This window comes from Stegodyphus dumicola, chromosome X1, assembly GCF_044657685.1.
Source record: "Stegodyphus dumicola isolate Sdum_Otavi_A_Nest chromosome X1, ASM4465768v1".
Classification (NCBI taxonomy): domain Eukaryota; kingdom Metazoa; phylum Arthropoda; class Arachnida; order Araneae; family Eresidae; genus Stegodyphus; species Stegodyphus dumicola.
In genome coordinates, this window is record NC_140780.1 from 239,304,182 (window position 1) to 239,322,906 (window position 18,725).

Genomic DNA, 18,725 nt, shown 5'->3' on the forward strand with positions numbered 1-18,725 from the left:
GTGTCTTTGAGCAATTTATATTTTTCCAGTATACCTGTACTTTTTCTTCTGGTAGATAATTTGGCTATGATGTAGTTGCATTAGTTTGTTTGGAGCTGCTTGTTATACATGCATACTTTAGTTATTAATGAACATTAACCACTTCACCATTTCCCTCAAGACAGACACGTTTATTTCAAAAGTGTCATCTGTAGATTTGAAACGTAATAAATATAATTCTGGTACTGTATTATATGTACACACTCATGCATACATACATATACATATATACATGTTGTAATGGCATGTATAATACATATTTTACATAATTATCTAGGTATTTAAAGTGGCTGACCTTTTGATATATTTAAGTTATTAAAATTGTTCAAAGCTACTGACGACATTTTTTTTCAAATTGAAGAGTATGTCTAGGGAAAAATAATCAAGCGGTTAATATCATGCCATGGTTTTCTGTTCCACTTTCTGCTGTTCAGGTTGTGAAATAACCAGACGTGCACCCACAAAGCTGATTATACAAGTTTCCTACCTTAGAAAGTTAGTTAGTATTAAACCTATCCCTTAATGAGCAAGGAGCATGGATGGCAAGCCTCATCTTTGAATGGGTCTTGCAAAGCTTAGGTACAGTAGTTAACTTTTCTCTTAGAGCAGTCTAAGTTTGCAGTTAAATATTATAGTGCTGCATTCTGATCTTGCAGTCAAATCTTCTTGTACTCCATTTAGCTGAGACATTTCTGCTGACGTAAATCTGCTGACTGCATGGGGTTTTGTGTTTTCCGCATATGTGACATAAACAGAAGCCAATTTTCCATTAAAAGCCCTGCACAAACACAACTCATTGCATTGGTGGACAACTGTCAGATGCATTACCAAAAATCAGTAACTGTGCATGAGATAATCTAATTCATATAGAATTTGTACTGGTTATTGTAACTGCAATACTTCTTGCTATTATAATATTGGTTTTTTGAAATTTTCATGTATGCATAATTAGTTAAATTTTTGTGGTATTCTAGCATGAAGAAGCATTAATCTTTTACATATTAGGAATAGTATAATCACTTTTACTGTAACTAGTATTATTTTAGCAACAGTAACACATTTTCTTTAATCCTGAAAATATATTTCTTTATTATCAGTAATAGCTACCGGTAATAATGGCAAAGAGTGCCACCTGACCAGTGCGATAAATTAATTATAAAAATGTGTAGAAAATCTCCGATAGAAAATCATTGAGTATTATAAAAATATGTTATCAAAGATTTCCAAACAAAAATCCCATAAGAAGGTTTTAAAAAATTGGATAGAGCAGTTCATTGAATATATTACAGCATTTTGAAAATTTAAAAATTTGCATTAGAAAAAATTTAATTGGCTTGGGAATTGATATCATATCTACTCCAAATGACATGAAAGTTGTAGTGATGCAATGACGCTGATTTTTGCAGTGATGCTAATTTAACCCCTTCGAGCCGGGTAGCGAAAACGCGCGCTTATCGCGGAGGCCCGCAGTGTGTTCCGCGAGCGTCTCTCCAGGGCCTGGGGCTTTTTTGCTACTAAGCCTAAATCCATGAAATTTCCGAAGTATCAACGCATTGTTTAATAATGCTCTATAGAGTATTTAAACAGCTTATGCTTTATAGATATTTTTATATATATACTTTAATTACCTTATTTCTTGTTTAAATGCATATTTTACACATTTTATTTTAATTACTTACCATTTTATGACTTTTAACATTATACATCTGAAAACAAAATATATTACTTAAAATTCTCTTTTTGTATGAAAAATTTGAAAACAGGGATCTACACACAGTTCTACGTTATATTCCTTGAACTCGTAATAACTCATTTGCCGTTTTGGAGGATTTTTCCAGGAATGTGAACAAACAAAGCATCGTCGTCTCTTCTGAACAAAGTTTTGGAAAATGTCTTTCAGTTAATCTTTCAGAATCAATATCTGAAATATTTTGCATCATTTCTGCTATTTCATGCTCTGTTAAACATTTTCGACATTGAAACGGTAAAAAGAAAGAATTCACGTCTAACAACATCCAATTATTTTCTAAAAACTGAACTGTAAACCTAAATACTCAACGCTTTAGTACATATAAAACTTCTACTTACAATAAACAACTACCACGTGCGAATAAAGTGCGATTTAAAGAGACGTCATAAATCACGCCATTCGAAACATTTAGTTTCCTGTTTGTTTATATAATCAAAAACACGTGTATGTGAGTCATGCTTCTCTGATTTCGAGTAGAAGGTCTAATGTACATGTATCTGAAACCATATGGACATACAGTGCCATCTTGTGGCAGAAATTATAGTTTCTAAAACGTTCCAGGGTACTGGCACAAATACGTGACAGTCAGTAGTAAACGGGAAAATGCTCTGGCATGCCTGCGTGTCGGCCGGTAGGTGAGTGTGTTCGTTGCTGGCATGTAGACGTGACAGTCGGCGCGAAGGGGTTAATTGGTATAGGTATGCCACTAAAATTGATGCTACATATTTCAGTGTCACTATTAGAAGGTGTTCCCAATTTATAGTTCATTACCCAGCATTAGTAACCAACATTGTTTCACTTTCTCATTGCACACGTGTACTGTATATTACTTTTATTGTGTTCAAATGCAACTCTAAGCTATGTGATTTATGTTATTTGTATATATTTCATTGCAAAATATATATCATCATTTTGTGAACTGAGTCCCTGTTTTTTGCCGTCACCAAATTTTAATAACTTGTTTATTTTAATGACTGGGAATCCACAGTTACATTTCTGGGAATTTGGTAAGAACAATGTTCTATGAACTCAAGGGAAAATTATGTGAAATTTGTATTCCATTACCTCAAAATAAAGCTGAATATTTAATGAGGCTCTATCAGTTTGCAAGAATATCTGTATTGCACCTGATAACAGATTGTCAGTATCTTTTTCTAGTATTTGTTATTTGTGATGTATCTGATTGTACTTTAGAATAGGCAGTTATAAGCTTCAATGTAGTAGTTAAAATGATGATGAGGAAAAAAAACATGTATAGCCATTGTAAATTTCATCACTGAAGTTGTATCTCCAGAATATTAGTTGATAATTTTAACCTTCTGAACAGTACATGTTATGTACCAATTGCTACCGAGATGTTTATCAGCAGATCACATGAAAATGTGTCACATTGAGAATGAATATTAGGTGAGTTGCCAAAGCAGAATAATGTGGCAGATTATAATTAAAAGAATAAGAGAAAGGCAGCATAATTACTCATATTTTGTAACTCCTTTGTAACTGAGAAGAATTTAATAAAAATTGCAAATGCGGTTTGTTTATTATAGTACAAAAGATTACTATAACTAATTTAATGATAGGAATAATAGAATGAGGATATAAAAATGATGCAAAGTTTAAATGTCCTCACTAATAAAAGTGATGAAAATGTTACTGCTATGCTTGCAATGAAGGTTTTTTTAGTGCATTCATCTTTGCTAACAGAGTGTCATCATGAAGCAGTTAAAGAATGATCACCTTTCAGAAAAATTAACGTATTGTGTACAAGCAATATTTCTAAATTATAACTGCTTTTTCATTATAGTATTCTTATTGATGTTTACTATCAGTATTAAAAATGATTGGGATTTTTTTTATTCATATTACTGGTGATGGCCAAAATCAATAATTTTTGTAATTTGTTGTACACAATGAAATGCTATAGGTTGTTTTTAATCGTGAAAGGTGAATATAGTGATTTTTATGAATATTGTTTATTATTGCAGGTTTTAGCTGCCACAGATGTGGATACCGAAGATTCTTCTCTGTTTTTCATTTTAACTGAAGCGCCTCTGTTTGGAAGCATTGTGCATCATAAACAGAAAGTGAATCGTTTCACTCAAAAGGATGTAATGAATGGTGAGGTATGATGTGTTCAGACTTGATTTCTTTTGGTTTTAAATGAGAGAAAGGGGTCCAAAAGTGCAAAGTGCATCATTAGAATTTTGTAGAGGTGGGGTTGATAAAGAGGGAAATCTACTGAGAGGAATAATCATAATTGAATATAAAAGAAAGTAAACTATATTGTATGCTCTGTAAAAAAGAGAGATGAGTATTCTACTTTATGATTTTTAGTATTGGTACTTCTCATCATGATGTCCTATTTCAGTCTTTCTGACGTTAGACTTTAGAGACATTAGGAATTTTTTGGAGGCAGGATAGATGAAAAATTAGCAATGCCTTTGCTGGGAATCGAACCGCGGAGACTCGCTAAGAAGGTGGGAGAAATACCTTATATACTCCCCCTTTTAAAAGGCAACTATGGTTTTTAGGGGACCCACTGCCAAATCCTAAGTGAGGAGAATCATCATCCAACACCCTTTTTAGTTCAGGCGCCACTGTAAAGACATTAGGAATTTTTTGGAAGCGGGAGATAAAAATCGCCGGGAATCGAACCGTGGACCTCTCAAGTACATACTGAGCGTGCAGACTGCTACACCACAAAGGCTCGTTAAGAAGGTGGGAAAAAATTATTAACACCTCTAGACTTTCTAGAGGTGTGAACAAAAAGTGTACCTCCTGTTTTCTTTCCTTCTGAAAAAGTTTGTGTGAGAATATCAGCAATTGTGTTGTTTCAGTCTTTTCCCAATTTTTTCTCCTTCACTGCAGTTGGTAGGGAAATGATGGGGGAGGAGCATGTGTTTAAAGAAAGAGGCAAAACAAAATGGTAATGTGAACTTTACCATGTACTGCTAGTAATGATCTAGTAATCTAGGATCTAGGAATGTGCTAGTAATCTAAAAATCTGCTAGATCAAGGAATCTGCTAGTAATGATCATCATATTATTTATTGCATTTCTAGTTACATCATATTATCACTTTAATTATTTGATCTAGAAAACAATTTTTGATGCAAATATGGTGTATTCTACAATATTTGCTAGAGTTTTTCACACCTCTTTTGCAACAGGGTTACCAAATGAAGAATGGTGGGGACAAGCTAGTTTAATACTAGAGTAGAAAATTTCAAATAAAATTAAAATTGAAATAATGTTTATTTTGTTGTTTTGAAAAAATTAAGATTAAATAATCCTGCATTGTGATGGCATGGAGACTGTGTTAAACTGCACTTAATAAATCCTTTTTATATTTTTATTCTACATTTACTGTTTCTATGAGCAATGCTACTTATACTTTTTTATCATAGTTTTAAAAAATATTTAAGTTTTAAACCATTTTACTGAGGCATGCTTTTAACACCCTACAGAAAGCTACCAAAACCAAACTCTTAATTTTACTACTATGCTGGCTCCCAGTGTTTCCCCTTCTTCTTTGCTATTCATGACGAGAAACCTAATTTGGCTGAAAGCAGAATGATACATAATAAATCATATTATTTTTATATTTACTGTGTTCACAGAAGTCTTTATGTGGTCTTTATTTTTGCAACCACTGGTTGTAGACATGCACTTGCAATAATAAAACTGTTTTAAATAATATAAATGTTCATATTTTGGCATTATTCAGTTTAAAAATTCAACTTTGAAAAAATTACAGTGTCTATCTTTTTATATGGACTTTAGCTTATATAGTTTTATTTTTAAAAAAATTTATCCTCATTATAAAAAACAAAACACAAAAAGATTGACTTGAGTGTGACAAAAATTAACAGAAATATGTAATTAAAATTTGGGATTTTTGACATTAGTTTAGGATTGCTTTGAAGGGTCTGTCAAAAAATAAAATAAATCGAGGTTAACTTTTTCTGCATAAATGTCATTCAGTGATATTTCTTTTATGATTAATTAGTGTATAACATTCTTTACTTTATAATTTTGTTACAGAGTTTATACTGAAAGATTTATTTAAATAATTTCAAAGTTTTGAAATGGTAAAAATACATTATTAATATTCTCATTCAATTTTGTTACTTTATAATGATGCAGTATACAATTTTTCAACGATACAGTATACAGTTATATAGGTAGGTTATTCTACAGAATTATGTAAAAACATAGTGGAAGACAGTTAAAAAGTCCAACCTATAGCCAAAAAATTACATTGCGATATTAGACAAGAATAAAAGAATACTGATCTCTGGGTATTTTTTCCTTTAAAAAAATTGTGCTTAGGTATAAATAAAGAAAAACTGGTGTATAATACAATCCAGGTATACTGGTGTATAATACAATACATAAACCCTTGCTAGTATGGTGTGTTTTAAATACACCATTGTAAAAGCTAACTGCATAGAAAGTTAAAATACAATGAGAAAGAATAAACTGATGTCATCTAATGATATTCTTTTCAAATGTGGTTGCTTATAAGTTAATTTTTAATAGATTATGAAATGTTTCTTCAAAATTGTATTCAGGACTCTAATTTTGAAATGTGGTTATTAAACTAAAATTAGCTTTCCACCCATTGAAGCTAATTGAGTTCCTAAGAGTTAGATTTTGAAAAAGAAGCATCAGTATAATGTTTATTAAACTAGATTTGATTTCCATTAGTGAAAATTTTGCTGAAATGTTTAAAAAGCAAACTAAATATGCTATTTTCACATATATGCAGGAGTTACTTGCAAAGAAAAAACGTAATGAAAATATGAAGATATTTAGAAAAAATGATGTTAAGATGAGGATCACTGTGATCTAGCTGTTTTGGTTTTCAGCCGTTGTTCAGAGGAGTTAATCAAACTCATTTCATGATTATGAACATTTGATAAAAAGTTTAGTTTTGCTAAGAAATTATTTTGAAATGAACTAGGAAACTTGTTTCTATTTTCAGTTTCCAAATGCATGTAATATTAATGTATAAATGAAGTATTTATATTTGCATTGCATAAAAATATTTTTTTAGGTAATGTTTTTACATGCTGGTCAAGAAATAGGCCCTAGTCCTAAAGAAGATTCTGCAACTTTTATTGTAACAGATAAGGCTCTTCCCCGTTTAATGCCTTATGATAGCCACAAGGTTTCTATTACTATATTGCCTCAAAATACGCGACCTCCAAGGTTGTATTTCAAAAGAGCTATACTTGTTGATGAAGGAAAAAGGTCTGCAGTTACAGAAGAAAATCTTTCTGCATCTGATGATGATACTTTTCCTGGAGAATTGTTAATTGTCATAACAAAGCAACCTGAGCATGGCTATCTAGAAAATTTGAGGCCTACTCCAGGACATGAAAAAAGTGGTAAAAATAAGCGAATTAATGCTTTTCCTTTGCAAGATGTAAAAAGTGGATTCATCACCTTTGTTCAATTTTTTCATAGGTAATTTTCATACATATTTTTAAAACCGAAATTCATTACAAATTTTCAGTTGTTTAAACTTTTTAATATTATTTAAAACTGTAATTATTTCTCTTTCCTTTCTAGAAATATTGAACCAGAATCAGATGTTTTTGAAGTATTTGTTACTGATGGTGTTCATAATTCAACAACAGTGCTTGTTTATGTAAGCATTGTGCTTTTAAATGATGAAGTGCCGTATGTTTTTGTGGCAAATATTTCAGTAAACGAAGGTGATGCCTTTATCATGGATAATGATTCCATTTCAACAAGCGATCGAGATTATCCTGGAGACATACTAGTGATTAGTGTTAAGAGTAAGCCCAAATATGGCACCTTAACACATTTTGTGCAGGCTATTAGCAATGGCCCTTTGCTAGAAATTCCATTCAATCAGTTAGCTGCAGAAAATTTTGAAAGTATTGTTTATCGCCATGATGGTTCAGAGAATTTTTTTGACTACTTTACTTTATCTGTAAATGATGGTGTGCATACGGTTTTACGAACATGTTTTGTTGAGATAAATCCTGTAAATGATGAATCTCCTGTGCTAAAGAAAAATATTGCCGCAGAAAGAGTTGAATTCCTAGGATCTTTCACCTTGTCCAGTGCTGTCTTGTTTTCTGAAGATGCAGATTCTACTCCTGATGAAATATATTTTGAAATTATAAGCGCTCCTAAATTTGGTGTTCTGGAGAGAAAAGGTACTGACACACAATGGAAACTACTGGATTCTATGAAATTTTCACAAACTGATATCAATTCGAATCTTATAAGGTAAGAAAATCTTTTTATCTGGAGAGAAAAGTGTGAAACTGTGTATAATTAAATTTCATTTGTGTTAATTAACACAAATGAATTTAACACTTGAATGTAGTTTATTTCCCCTGTTTTAATATGCTCGTGAATAGAATTCACATGAAGAATACTTTTGTCATTTAATATTGGGAATCCTTTTGCAACTAGCTATAGTTTTGAGATTTCTCAAAATTATCAAAAGTGTACTTTTAGAATAGAAAAAGTAAACTTTGTAGACCGATTTTTAAGTATGTATGTCAAGTAAGGACTTTGTGTTTTAGTGAATACTGACAACTTATAGCTTCAGTAACTTCAGTTTTATTTTATTGTAAATAAAACAAGCTGAATTAGTGTTTTAAGAGTGATCAAAGAGGTATCATTAGATAAGACTTTTGAAATGCTTGCTACAGCTGACAGTGTTAATGCTTTTTTAGATTCTCACCATTTCCTTCAGGGGGTTACTTTTTGCAAGTACAGGTGTGGCAATCCCGAGGTACCCTAGCCCTTCAGGAAATCATCATCTTGAGGAGATGAGTGTTAAGATCCTGGAACCCCAGTGATCTGTCCTCTTCTTCGTCTTCCCTCCGCTCTGAGAGGAAAATTTTTACCCTCCATTCTCCCTTGTGGTTTTCCTCTTCGGAGGCTGGGGCTCATCATGAGAAACCAGAACAGTTTTTGTCTCTAGTTTTCGAGTGGTGAGAAAACTGCCCAAGTGTTTGCCGTGCGTGGATACCAATGTTACTGGAAAGGAGAGTCCTGGTAGTTGAGGGGCGAGGTACTGTCCCCAGCACTCTGCTTTTGGCTTATGCTTCAGCTAAACGGGAGGCACCTTGTTCTCACGGGTGTCAATTGACTGGTCACTAGTCCTTGTGTCAGTGGCTTGGGGATAAGTTCTCGGGAGTACATGCTTTTGGGAAAATCGACTGTGGGGCTTCAGTTTGGGTGTAGATGCAACTAGCTCTAATACAGGAATCTGTGTTGCCATGTTGGGCTCCATAGTAGGTGAGGTGATCAGACCTGAATTTTTTTCTCTTCATTATGGCTAATTCATATATATATTTAATTAAAGACTTTGAGAGATTATTCGCAATGTGCCATATGTTATAAGTCACCCTGAATCTGATCATGTCATTTCAAGTGCCAATCCTCCTGAAACATCAACTGTTAAAAAAGTATGTACTAATGCAGATGTGAGTAATTCTAAAAGTGTTTGCATTTCCTTGTAGTTTCAAGCCCTTCTGGTGAAATGCAAAAGATATCTCCATTTGTAATTAACAAATATATTCATTCTTCCAAAGGTGAGCCAAGAAACATAAAGTGATTTGCTTATCGACACAACTTCAGCTATACAGTCTGCCTCCCTTCTTCGATTAACCAGGCTCAGGCAAATTAATGTAACTGTATCAGCACATAAAGCATTTAAATTTTGTAGAGGCATAATCTTGAAATTCAACCTTCTGTTTGTTTCTGAAGAAGAGTTCATTTTCGAGCTAGCCAATCAAAATGTCTGTGCTGCCAGCCAGTTCAAGATGTGCAAGGAAGGTCAAGTTGATAAACACAAAACATGTGATCCTGACCTTCAGCTCTCCTGATCTGCGTAATGATATTAAGGCTGCATACCTCAATGGTCTCATATGCCCATATATTCCAAACCTGATGTGATGTTTTCAATTCCAGCATTTTAGTCACTCTAAGATCTGCTGTGGCAAGCTCTGTGCACGTTGCTCTATGTTTGGTCGCAATAGTAACACACGTACTGCTGCCCCACTGTGCATAAATTGCAAGGGTGAACAAGCAGCTTTCTCACGCTCATGTCCCAAATAGAAAGCAGAGAAGGAAGTTCAAGCTATTAAAATTGCAATGAATATATCGTATGCAGAAGCCAGAAGAATAGTTGAAGTCACTCAACCATGAATAGGGTTGCTAGTGCTGCAAAATTAACACGATCTTTTGGTATCCAAACATCAGTTAGCAAACAAACACCAGCACCTGAAACCCAACCAATAATAACAACCAAGGCTAAAATAGACAAACCAACTCACGAAATACAGAAAACAGGATCAATAGTACAAAACAGATTAAAAAAACTCACCAAAAAGTAACAAACAAACAAAGAATTGTCAGTAACAGTTCATTTGATGAAATGATGTCGAACTCTATTGATTCGGATGATATGGAAGTAAAGAATTAGGTTAGAAATTCCCAAACACCTACTTCCACACAAAACCAAAACACAGCACAGAAAGAATAAACACTATTCATAGTAGCCACTCTCATATCATGGGAACTATCGTGATTTCTATAAAAATCTCATTAACATCAAGCATCTGATCCATGTCTATCATCCTGTGTGCTTGGCAGTCTAGGAAACTCTGTTAAAATCAGAACATCAGGTTAAGCTACAGAGGTATTGTTTAAACAGAAATGATAATAATTATGGCAATCATGTCTGTGGAGGCATAGGAGTTCTAGCTTCACTTGACTACCCTTCCAGCTCAATCTCATTATGAATGAACCTCTAAGCTGCTGTAGTCATACAAGTTAATATAAGAAATTTAGTTTCGATTTGTTATCTCTATCTGCCTCCCAAGTCAACACATTGATCAATGAGATTTAACTTCTTTAATAGAACAGCTGCCTGAACCCTTTATCATAAAAAGTGACTTTAATGCACAGAGTCCCCTGTGGAGAAGTAAAGATATAAATTCTCAAGGCAGACAGATAGAGCAAATGATTGAGGATCACTGCCTTTGTCTCCTCAACGGTAGACAAAATACTTCCACTAGCCTACAAGAAAGTTTTACGTTATTGAACTTGCCATCTGTTCACCATCTCTTTTACTTTTTAGTTCATTCAGTGTAGGGAATGATCCTTATAATAGTGACCATCTTCCCATCATTATAACTCGTGCACGAGAAGGAGTAAATCCCAAGTTTAGAGCCCCCTAACTTCATATATGACAGGGCAAGACAGGGAACTCTTCTCATTTATTGCAGAGCTCACAGAAGAAATGGTTACATATGTGCTTATCGATGAAGAAGTGAAATTGCCTACTGATATTATTATGCAGGCAGCTGCAATTTCTTTACCTATGACATCAGGAAAAGTAAGAAAATATCCAAAGCCATGGTGGAACCATGAGTACCAGGAAACTCTGAGACAGCAAAGAAAAGCTTGGGGAACTCTCAGTAGATACCTATCTCTGTCAAACTTTATAGCCTTCAAAAGAGTGAAAGCAAATGTAAGGAAAGTAAGATGTAAGAGCCAGAGAGATTCATGGATGGCCTGTGTGTGTGGGATAACATCATCTATGCCATCTAAACGAGTCTGGGAAAGAGTTCGGAGAGCATGTGGAATATATAATGACCACTCACTTTCCTTTCTGAAGAAAGATGACAGTGGTAAGCTCCACAGAAGAAAGTGCAAACACTATCTGCGAAACATTTGCTGCGGTTTCTTCCAGCAGTGGTTATCCACTAGTAATTGCCTGCCCTTCTCGCTCTTAATAACCAGATGTGGAAGGAGCATATTTTCCCCAAAGCATGGAAAAGAGCTGTTGTTATTCCTATACATAAACCAGCAAAAGACCCAAAGGATCCCTCAAACTATTGGCCATTGCACTTATGAGTTGCATGTGTAAGGTGTTTGAAAAATGGTAAACAGCCACCTAGTTTATTTCTTGGAAAAGAATCATATCATATTGGCATATTAGAACAGTTTTTGAAAAGGAAGAATGACCATGCATAACATGCTTCTTTTGGAAACATCCATTCGTAAAGGCTTTGTGAGAAACCATCTTTACTGGTTTTTTTTTTTTTTTTTTTTTTTTTTTTTTTTTTTTTTTTTTCTTTTAGAAAGCTTATGATAAGAAGAAGAAGATTTGGGCATTCCCCGTATCGAGAACTCAATCTCATTCCGGGTCCACTTCCCCTTTGGGCACATCATGGTGGTTCAACCTCCACTATTACCCATCAGGAGAGCAGCGCACCACCTGAGGAAGTACCCCAGGCAGCACCGGTCGTCTAATGCTCCTACCAGTCGCTTGGGGGAGCCCGTTGCAGCGGGACATTACCCAGCGACCCCGGGGGAGACCCCCAGGTTACTAGTACCACGCCGCGCTAGGACGTGCCAGACTCCGAGGCCGGCCAATAAGTGACCTTTCCCAGAGCCTTCAGAACCACCAAGTTCATGAATTTTATACCCCCGTGGCCGAGACTGCCCAGGTACAGATCCTAGCCAGTAGCTTCGCAGAATTCTCTACGTCGACCCCCGGGGGGGAAGCTTATGATAAGGCATGGAAATATGGTATACTTTGTGATCTTCACGACTGTGGCTTGTGTGGCAACCTGCATATTTCCATAAAAAATTTTTTGAGGGCAAGGACTTTTCAAGTCAGTATTGGTGCTGTTTTATCATACGTCTTTTTACAAGAAGAGGGTGTGCCTCTGGGCTGTGTGCTCAGCGTTATTTTGCTCATTTTAAAAATCAACTCTGTCTTAACCCTTTGCGGCACAGTGTGTGCATTTTGGACGCACCTAAAAATTTCCTTCCATACGCACAGAAAAATTGAATCAAAAAGGATTTATAAGTTACTATAGGTTACTCTAAACCTTCTTTATTTATAGTAGATGGCAGCTCAACACAAACCAATCCATATATTTTAGCCATGTTTAGTTTTTTTAAGACCCTCATTTTTCAAAGAAATCTTCCAGATTTTTTTAGGGTATACAGTCAAAAGTCAATCCGAATGTCCATAATCCGGAAGGACCTATAATCCGGACCTCAAAGCTACAAACTTTCTGTACATGCGTCAACGCATGTGCATAATACCTTTATGCATGCACATATGCGTCTACGCATGTGCATAATACGTTTACGCATGCACGTTTAATGTATAACGGACGGTATAAGTTAAGCTAAAATTATCTAATTATCTATTTCAGTTAATGTTGGAGATTGCGTTGTTCCTTAATATTCTAATTGGATCCGGCTTATTATTTTTTGCAGACTTAGAGCAATTTTATAAAAGTAAGCTTGAACTTTCGATTATGTCAAAAAGAATTTCCAATTCTGGAGCTACCAAAGGATCTACAAAGCGGACGCATGTTCCGATGCCCATCATACAAAAAGTGGAATTGCTGAAAAAAAAATGGATAAAGGCATATCCTTTGATTCTCTAATCATTCCGAAATATGTTTATCAATTTCATGCTGCTCTGCGGGGAGGGGGGGGAACGACGCGGTACGCAATGAACTGGAAGTTGATCTGTCAGCACTATCCTTATCTTCAGGGCAGATGTTTTTATTTTATTTGGCGTATAATTCCTTACTAAATGTAGTATTTCATCTTGATGTAGTCCGTCTTTGATATGATTTAAATCAAATTCCTCATCATTATAAATATCACGAATGCACATCAAATAGTTTTCTGGTTGCAATTTTCTAATTTCGACTATGCGTAATATATGCTTTACACATGTGCTCATTGAAAGAAATGTTTAATAAAGTAAACAAATAAATATAAAGCTTTTTTTTTTCTTCGTAAATTTTGATACCCTTTAGATCATGATTGCTCTTTATCTCATAAATTACGGTTTCATATTTTTAATTTTATAATTTCTGCATGCCATCTTACCAGATTTAATCTGATGATCTATAATCCACAAAAACCGATAATCCGGAATCGCCGAAGTCCCAAAAACTTTTGACTGTATAAGGAATTGTTTGAAAAGAAATTTCTGTCTTATTTTTTTGGCTGTAGGCTAATTATTCTATATTAGTTTTAAATTTTTACCTTGAAATCTTGCCTAAAATCAAACGGCGAAACCTAGGTGTGCCCAGACCGGGCTCACCGATAATCTAGGACAACTGAGAGTCTGTATTCTTTGTTTCTTCGCATCTCATCGGTCAGTTCATTGACAACAATGCTCATTTCAGCACTCTTTTCAAAGCTCTGTTCAATCAGTGGGCCCATTTTGGGCACACCCACAGAATTAAAACGATAAGAGCTGTCTACAGAAAATTTTACTTGTGGACTCCTCTAGGCCTAATTAGACTGTGTATTTTTTTTTTTTTTAATCAAAACTCCGACTTTAAAAGGTAGCATGCCAGAAAGGGGAAAGCAACTTCCTCCCATGGTTTCAGGATCGTTATATGTTAATGATCTGTAGATTAGTTGTCATGAGGCAGATATGAGACATGTAGAAAGGCAACTGCAGGTTGCTTTGAATGGGATTCAGGACTGGTCAGACAAACCGAAATTTTTGTTTTCAAAGCACAATACTGTTCGTGTGCATTTCTGTAGGAAGGGAGGTCTACATCCTGAGCCTGAGTTACATCTTCATGGATCAGTGATACCAGTAGAACCTGAAGTAAAATTTTTGGGAGTGTTGTTTGACCGAAAATTTACCTTCCTTCCTCATGTGCTACATCTGAGGAAGAAGTGCACCAAAATATTAAATCTCTTAAAAGTCTTGGTGAACACCTCCTGGGGTGCAGAGTCCTGCTCTTTGCATTTACAGAGCACTTGTCTGCTCTAGACTAGATAATGGCTGAGTTGTTTATGGATCTACACGGCCATAAGTTTTCCTGAAACTAGACCCAATTCATCATCGGGCACTGTGGATCTGTTCAGCAGTATTCAGGACATCCTCCAGTCCAGAACCTGTATGTTGATTGTTATGAACCAGCCCTCCATTTGTGGCATGAGCAGTTGTCTTTTTTATAGTATTTTAATATATTGTCTCAACCTGACTATCCTAGTAAGTTATGTTTGCTTGATGATATGTGTGACCTTCTTTTTGAAGCACTACCATATTGTGTTCCTTCCTTTTCCCCAGGAGCTAGCTCTTTGATTGAAGAGCATTCCATACCTGAATATGAGCATATGTCCACCCAAGCAGTAAAGCATCTTGAAATCTTACCTTAGGAAAATGTGGGAATCAAGCTTCTTGATGTTTTTCACCACCACAACAAGCAGAATAATTGCGAGATCATATATAAACAACTTTTCTTTGAGCACAGACATGAATATAGCCATCATGTTGCTGTATATATAGATGGTTCAAAAACAGCTTACCATGTTGGGCCAACATTCGTAATGGGTGACCATATGGAAGGCAGACGCTTGTTCAGTCTTGACATCTGAACTGACCGCCATATATTTTGCTCTTTTTTTACATATCAAAGCTACACCAGAAAAAGTTCATAATTTATACAGACTCGTACAGAGCATTGAAATCTTTAGAAACTTTGTTCCAACATTCACAGTTCTGTAGTTGTTGAAATTCTAAAATTAAATCTAAACTTACACTTCCATGGATATCATGTTCTGTGCTGCTGCGTTCCTGGTCATGTTGCGATCAAAGGAAATGAGCTGGCAGATATCACAGCTAAATCTGCTGTTAATCAGTGCAGCCAGAATGTTCCTCTGACTGATATTAAAAGGGTTATCAAGGGAAAAGTCTTAGAGAAGTGGCAGATGTTATGGGATGCTCAGGTCCACAGTAAGCTTAAAAGCGTGAAACCTATAGTTGAATACTGGGACTCGATAAGAAACTGAAGGAAGGATGTAATTCTAACCCGTCTTCATATTGGTCACTCTCGTGTATCACATAGTTACCTTTTGAAGGCCGCGAGTGAACCTGTTTGTTCCCACTGGGATAGTATTATTCCAGTGCGTCATATTTTAATTGAATGCCCATATTTTAACTCACTTAGATTGAAGTATTTTAATAACTCTGATTTGCCTCATGACCGTGTAATCGGGAAAGAAGCCTATGCTAATTTATTTCAGTACCTTAAGGAGAGTGTTTTATGTTATTTAATTTGATTTTCTTTTGATGTGTCTGGATTTTAGTGCTATAAATTTTATTGTATCTTATGATGTCACACATGCATCACATCTTATATCATTACCTAATTTATGAATTATTTCATCTTAACTTTCATCATTTTTATTACCTCTTTTTATTTTATAGATCTGATCTTGTTTTAAACTTGTGATTGCATAGAATTAACATGTGGATTTGACTGTAACTTGTTTTTAACTATCATGTGCCTGGCACTAATAATCTGTCCAAGTTATGCCCCATAATATTTACATTACCATTTATCTCATCATTTTCTTTCTGTAACCATCTCTGTCACTTCTGAGTATTCCAGTTGGTGTGAATTTCTGTATTAAGGAAATGTGTTACCATGAGACAGCTTATAAGGATTCGTGAATACAGTACTTCTTTTTCAGAATACATTTATTGAAATTTTACCAAACTTACCAGATACTTCTTTTATATACTAATTTTTAACCCTGAAAACTCTGAAGTGGAATATCTCTTCAATTTTAGGTTAAGCCATCATAAACAAACTACACTTCTCTTCATAATTGATGAAATAAATAATTTTTTTTTTAAATTTCTCAAAAAGTATTGGACAAAATTTAATGAAATTTGTGTGGATACCAGAAATACAGGATAGCAGTTTATACCATGCAGGAGTGTCGGAAACTGACATTTACAAGACAGTGCTAAAAATGAGGCTAATGGGAGGGATAATCACTTCTGATGGCCTTTTCAGACTTATGAACTTTTCCAAGAAATGTGTTTCTCTCAGAAGTATATTGTACAAAATCAGAAACTTTGCCTGATTTCTTAATTTATGCAAAATAGAGCTTCAACATTGGCCTTGCATTTGCAACCTCAACATTTTCAGTTGGGCTCATCAGGCTTATTACACCAAATATTCTTACTGTGAAGATATTTATGTGCCATTTGTGCCCTATGTAGACGAAAGCTGTCATCATTTAAAAGAAACTGAGAGCCAACTACACCCCTGAAAATTCAAACATAGAGGTCTGAGATCTGTAAGTCTGAGCAGGAAAGGAGCATCTGTCCAGCCCATGGAATAGTATACAGCACCTGAATTATCTCTGCTGCTATAGTGGTTCTTTTTCCTTGCATTGAAAGAATGGTATTGAGTCTTCTCTCCAGATGAAGGTTATTTGAGAAACATTGGCTACGCTGAATCTAGGCCCGTCACGGGAAAAAATATCAGCCCACTGAAGTTTGGCCCAAGGCTGATGATCTCTGTATTATACCAGTCTGCTGTCTTGCAAAGAGTGAGCTTTCTAGCCAAAAGCTCTTTCTGTTAAAGCCTTCTGGGAGCATAAACCCTAGAAACTAAGGTTCCAGTAGCAGCAGAGCTCATCAGAGAGGTGTTCTCTGTAGAAGCTTTCTGGCACTAGATTGAAAATATCAGATACTAATCTCTGTTTGCTATGGACACCCTTATCCATACTTCCTGGATATGGATCCAGTATCCTAAAACTGTTTCCATTAATATCAGATGACAGATGTTACACTGAGCTCTCTTGCAACCTAAACTTGGGACTGTCTTGTCTGCAGTCCGTTCACTATTCTGCTTTCTTATTCTGTCCTGATTCTTAAATTCTAATTCTGTCAACTGAAAAATGGTGGTTTTTCATTTTATTGCAATATATATAGAATTTTATAAATTTTTTCAATAAATGATGTAAATATTGCTGGTAGATAAGAGCAAAATATAGTTAGTTTAGGTTACATAAATATGGCATAGCACAGAAGGGTTGTCTGCCCAAGGGAAAGAATGCCTTCATGGAGCACTGCAAAGCATTGGCCACATTGCCATAACAATTACTGTTCATGTGAGATCATCCCAGTGGGTATCTACCAATCTTCCTTTTTGCTGTCTTCTAGCAGAGTAACTCAAGCCAAGTTGCAGTCATTTTGCTCACATTAGTAAAGGTGTAATCATGTCTTTATCAGTGTTCATTCTCTTCTCCTTTGCATTTGTATTTTCCTTAATTCAAAAATCCAGTATGACATCTAAAAGCAAGAACAAAGATGATAACGCAGGAGAAAAAAGGACAATTTTTGATATTACCTCAGAAAACTACAGTTTTGGATAAGTTGAAAAAATGACGTACGTTTCACCATTTGCAACAGAATTAGCATAAGAATAAATCAAGCATAAGAAAAGTGTGTATATATATGTAAGCGTAAGAACAATATATGTGTGCATATCGATTTAGTGTTAAATTTTAATGTGATACTTTGGCTAAGGTTGCTTTGGTTTCAAAAATAATGCTGCAGTTTTAAAAGATGGAAAAAAATATTGATAAATTGATGATCAAAAAAACAGAAAAGGCTCAGTTAGGGATGAAGTTGCTATTCAAAGAAAGCTTTAGATTTGTTTTCTTCTATTTTAAATAAAAATGGCCTGCCATTAGAGACAATTGATTTTCAAACAAACAAAGGTTGGCTTGAGAACTGAAAATGTTGTTTTAGTTTTCACAATGTAATGCTTCAGGAAGAAGCTGGCTGTAGAGTAAAGAAGCAAAATTAAACTGTTAATATTTTAAATTGATCGAAGAGTGGGGTGACATTCCTCAACAGGTTTTCAGTGCAGGTGAGATGTTGCCATTTCATTAAGTGAATAGGACCATGAACCTAAATCACAAAGACACTCAAGTTTTAATGTCTTAATTAAATTGTTTTAATGTTCAAATTTGAGTCTCAAGTTTTAATGCTTTTAAAGAGTGGGCTTTGTTTTTATGTGGAAGTTCATAAAGGGACTTCAAGTGCAAGCATCTGTTCATTTATGAGCACTTCCAAT

General features: G+C 34.9%; 1 protein-coding gene across 4 annotated transcripts in view; it reads left to right on the plus strand.

Moving 5' to 3' along the window:
* The window catches only part of LOC118184363 (FRAS1-related extracellular matrix protein 1-like), a 190,469-nt gene that overhangs the window by 119,269 nt on the left and 52,475 nt on the right, over positions 1–18,725 (plus strand). For all 4 annotated transcript variants that reach the window (XR_015038404.1, XR_015038405.1, XM_085807237.1 and 1 more), the window contains exons 8-10: positions 3,775–3,912; positions 6,848–7,260; positions 7,366–8,055. Coding sequence is in view for 2 of the 4 variants with exons in the window: in XM_085807237.1 (XP_085663363.1) it covers positions 3,775–3,912; positions 6,848–7,260; positions 7,366–8,055 (1,241 nt within the window). In the remaining 2 variants the exon portion in view is untranslated. The remainder of the gene's footprint in view (positions 1–3,774; positions 3,913–6,847; positions 7,261–7,365; positions 8,056–18,725) is intronic.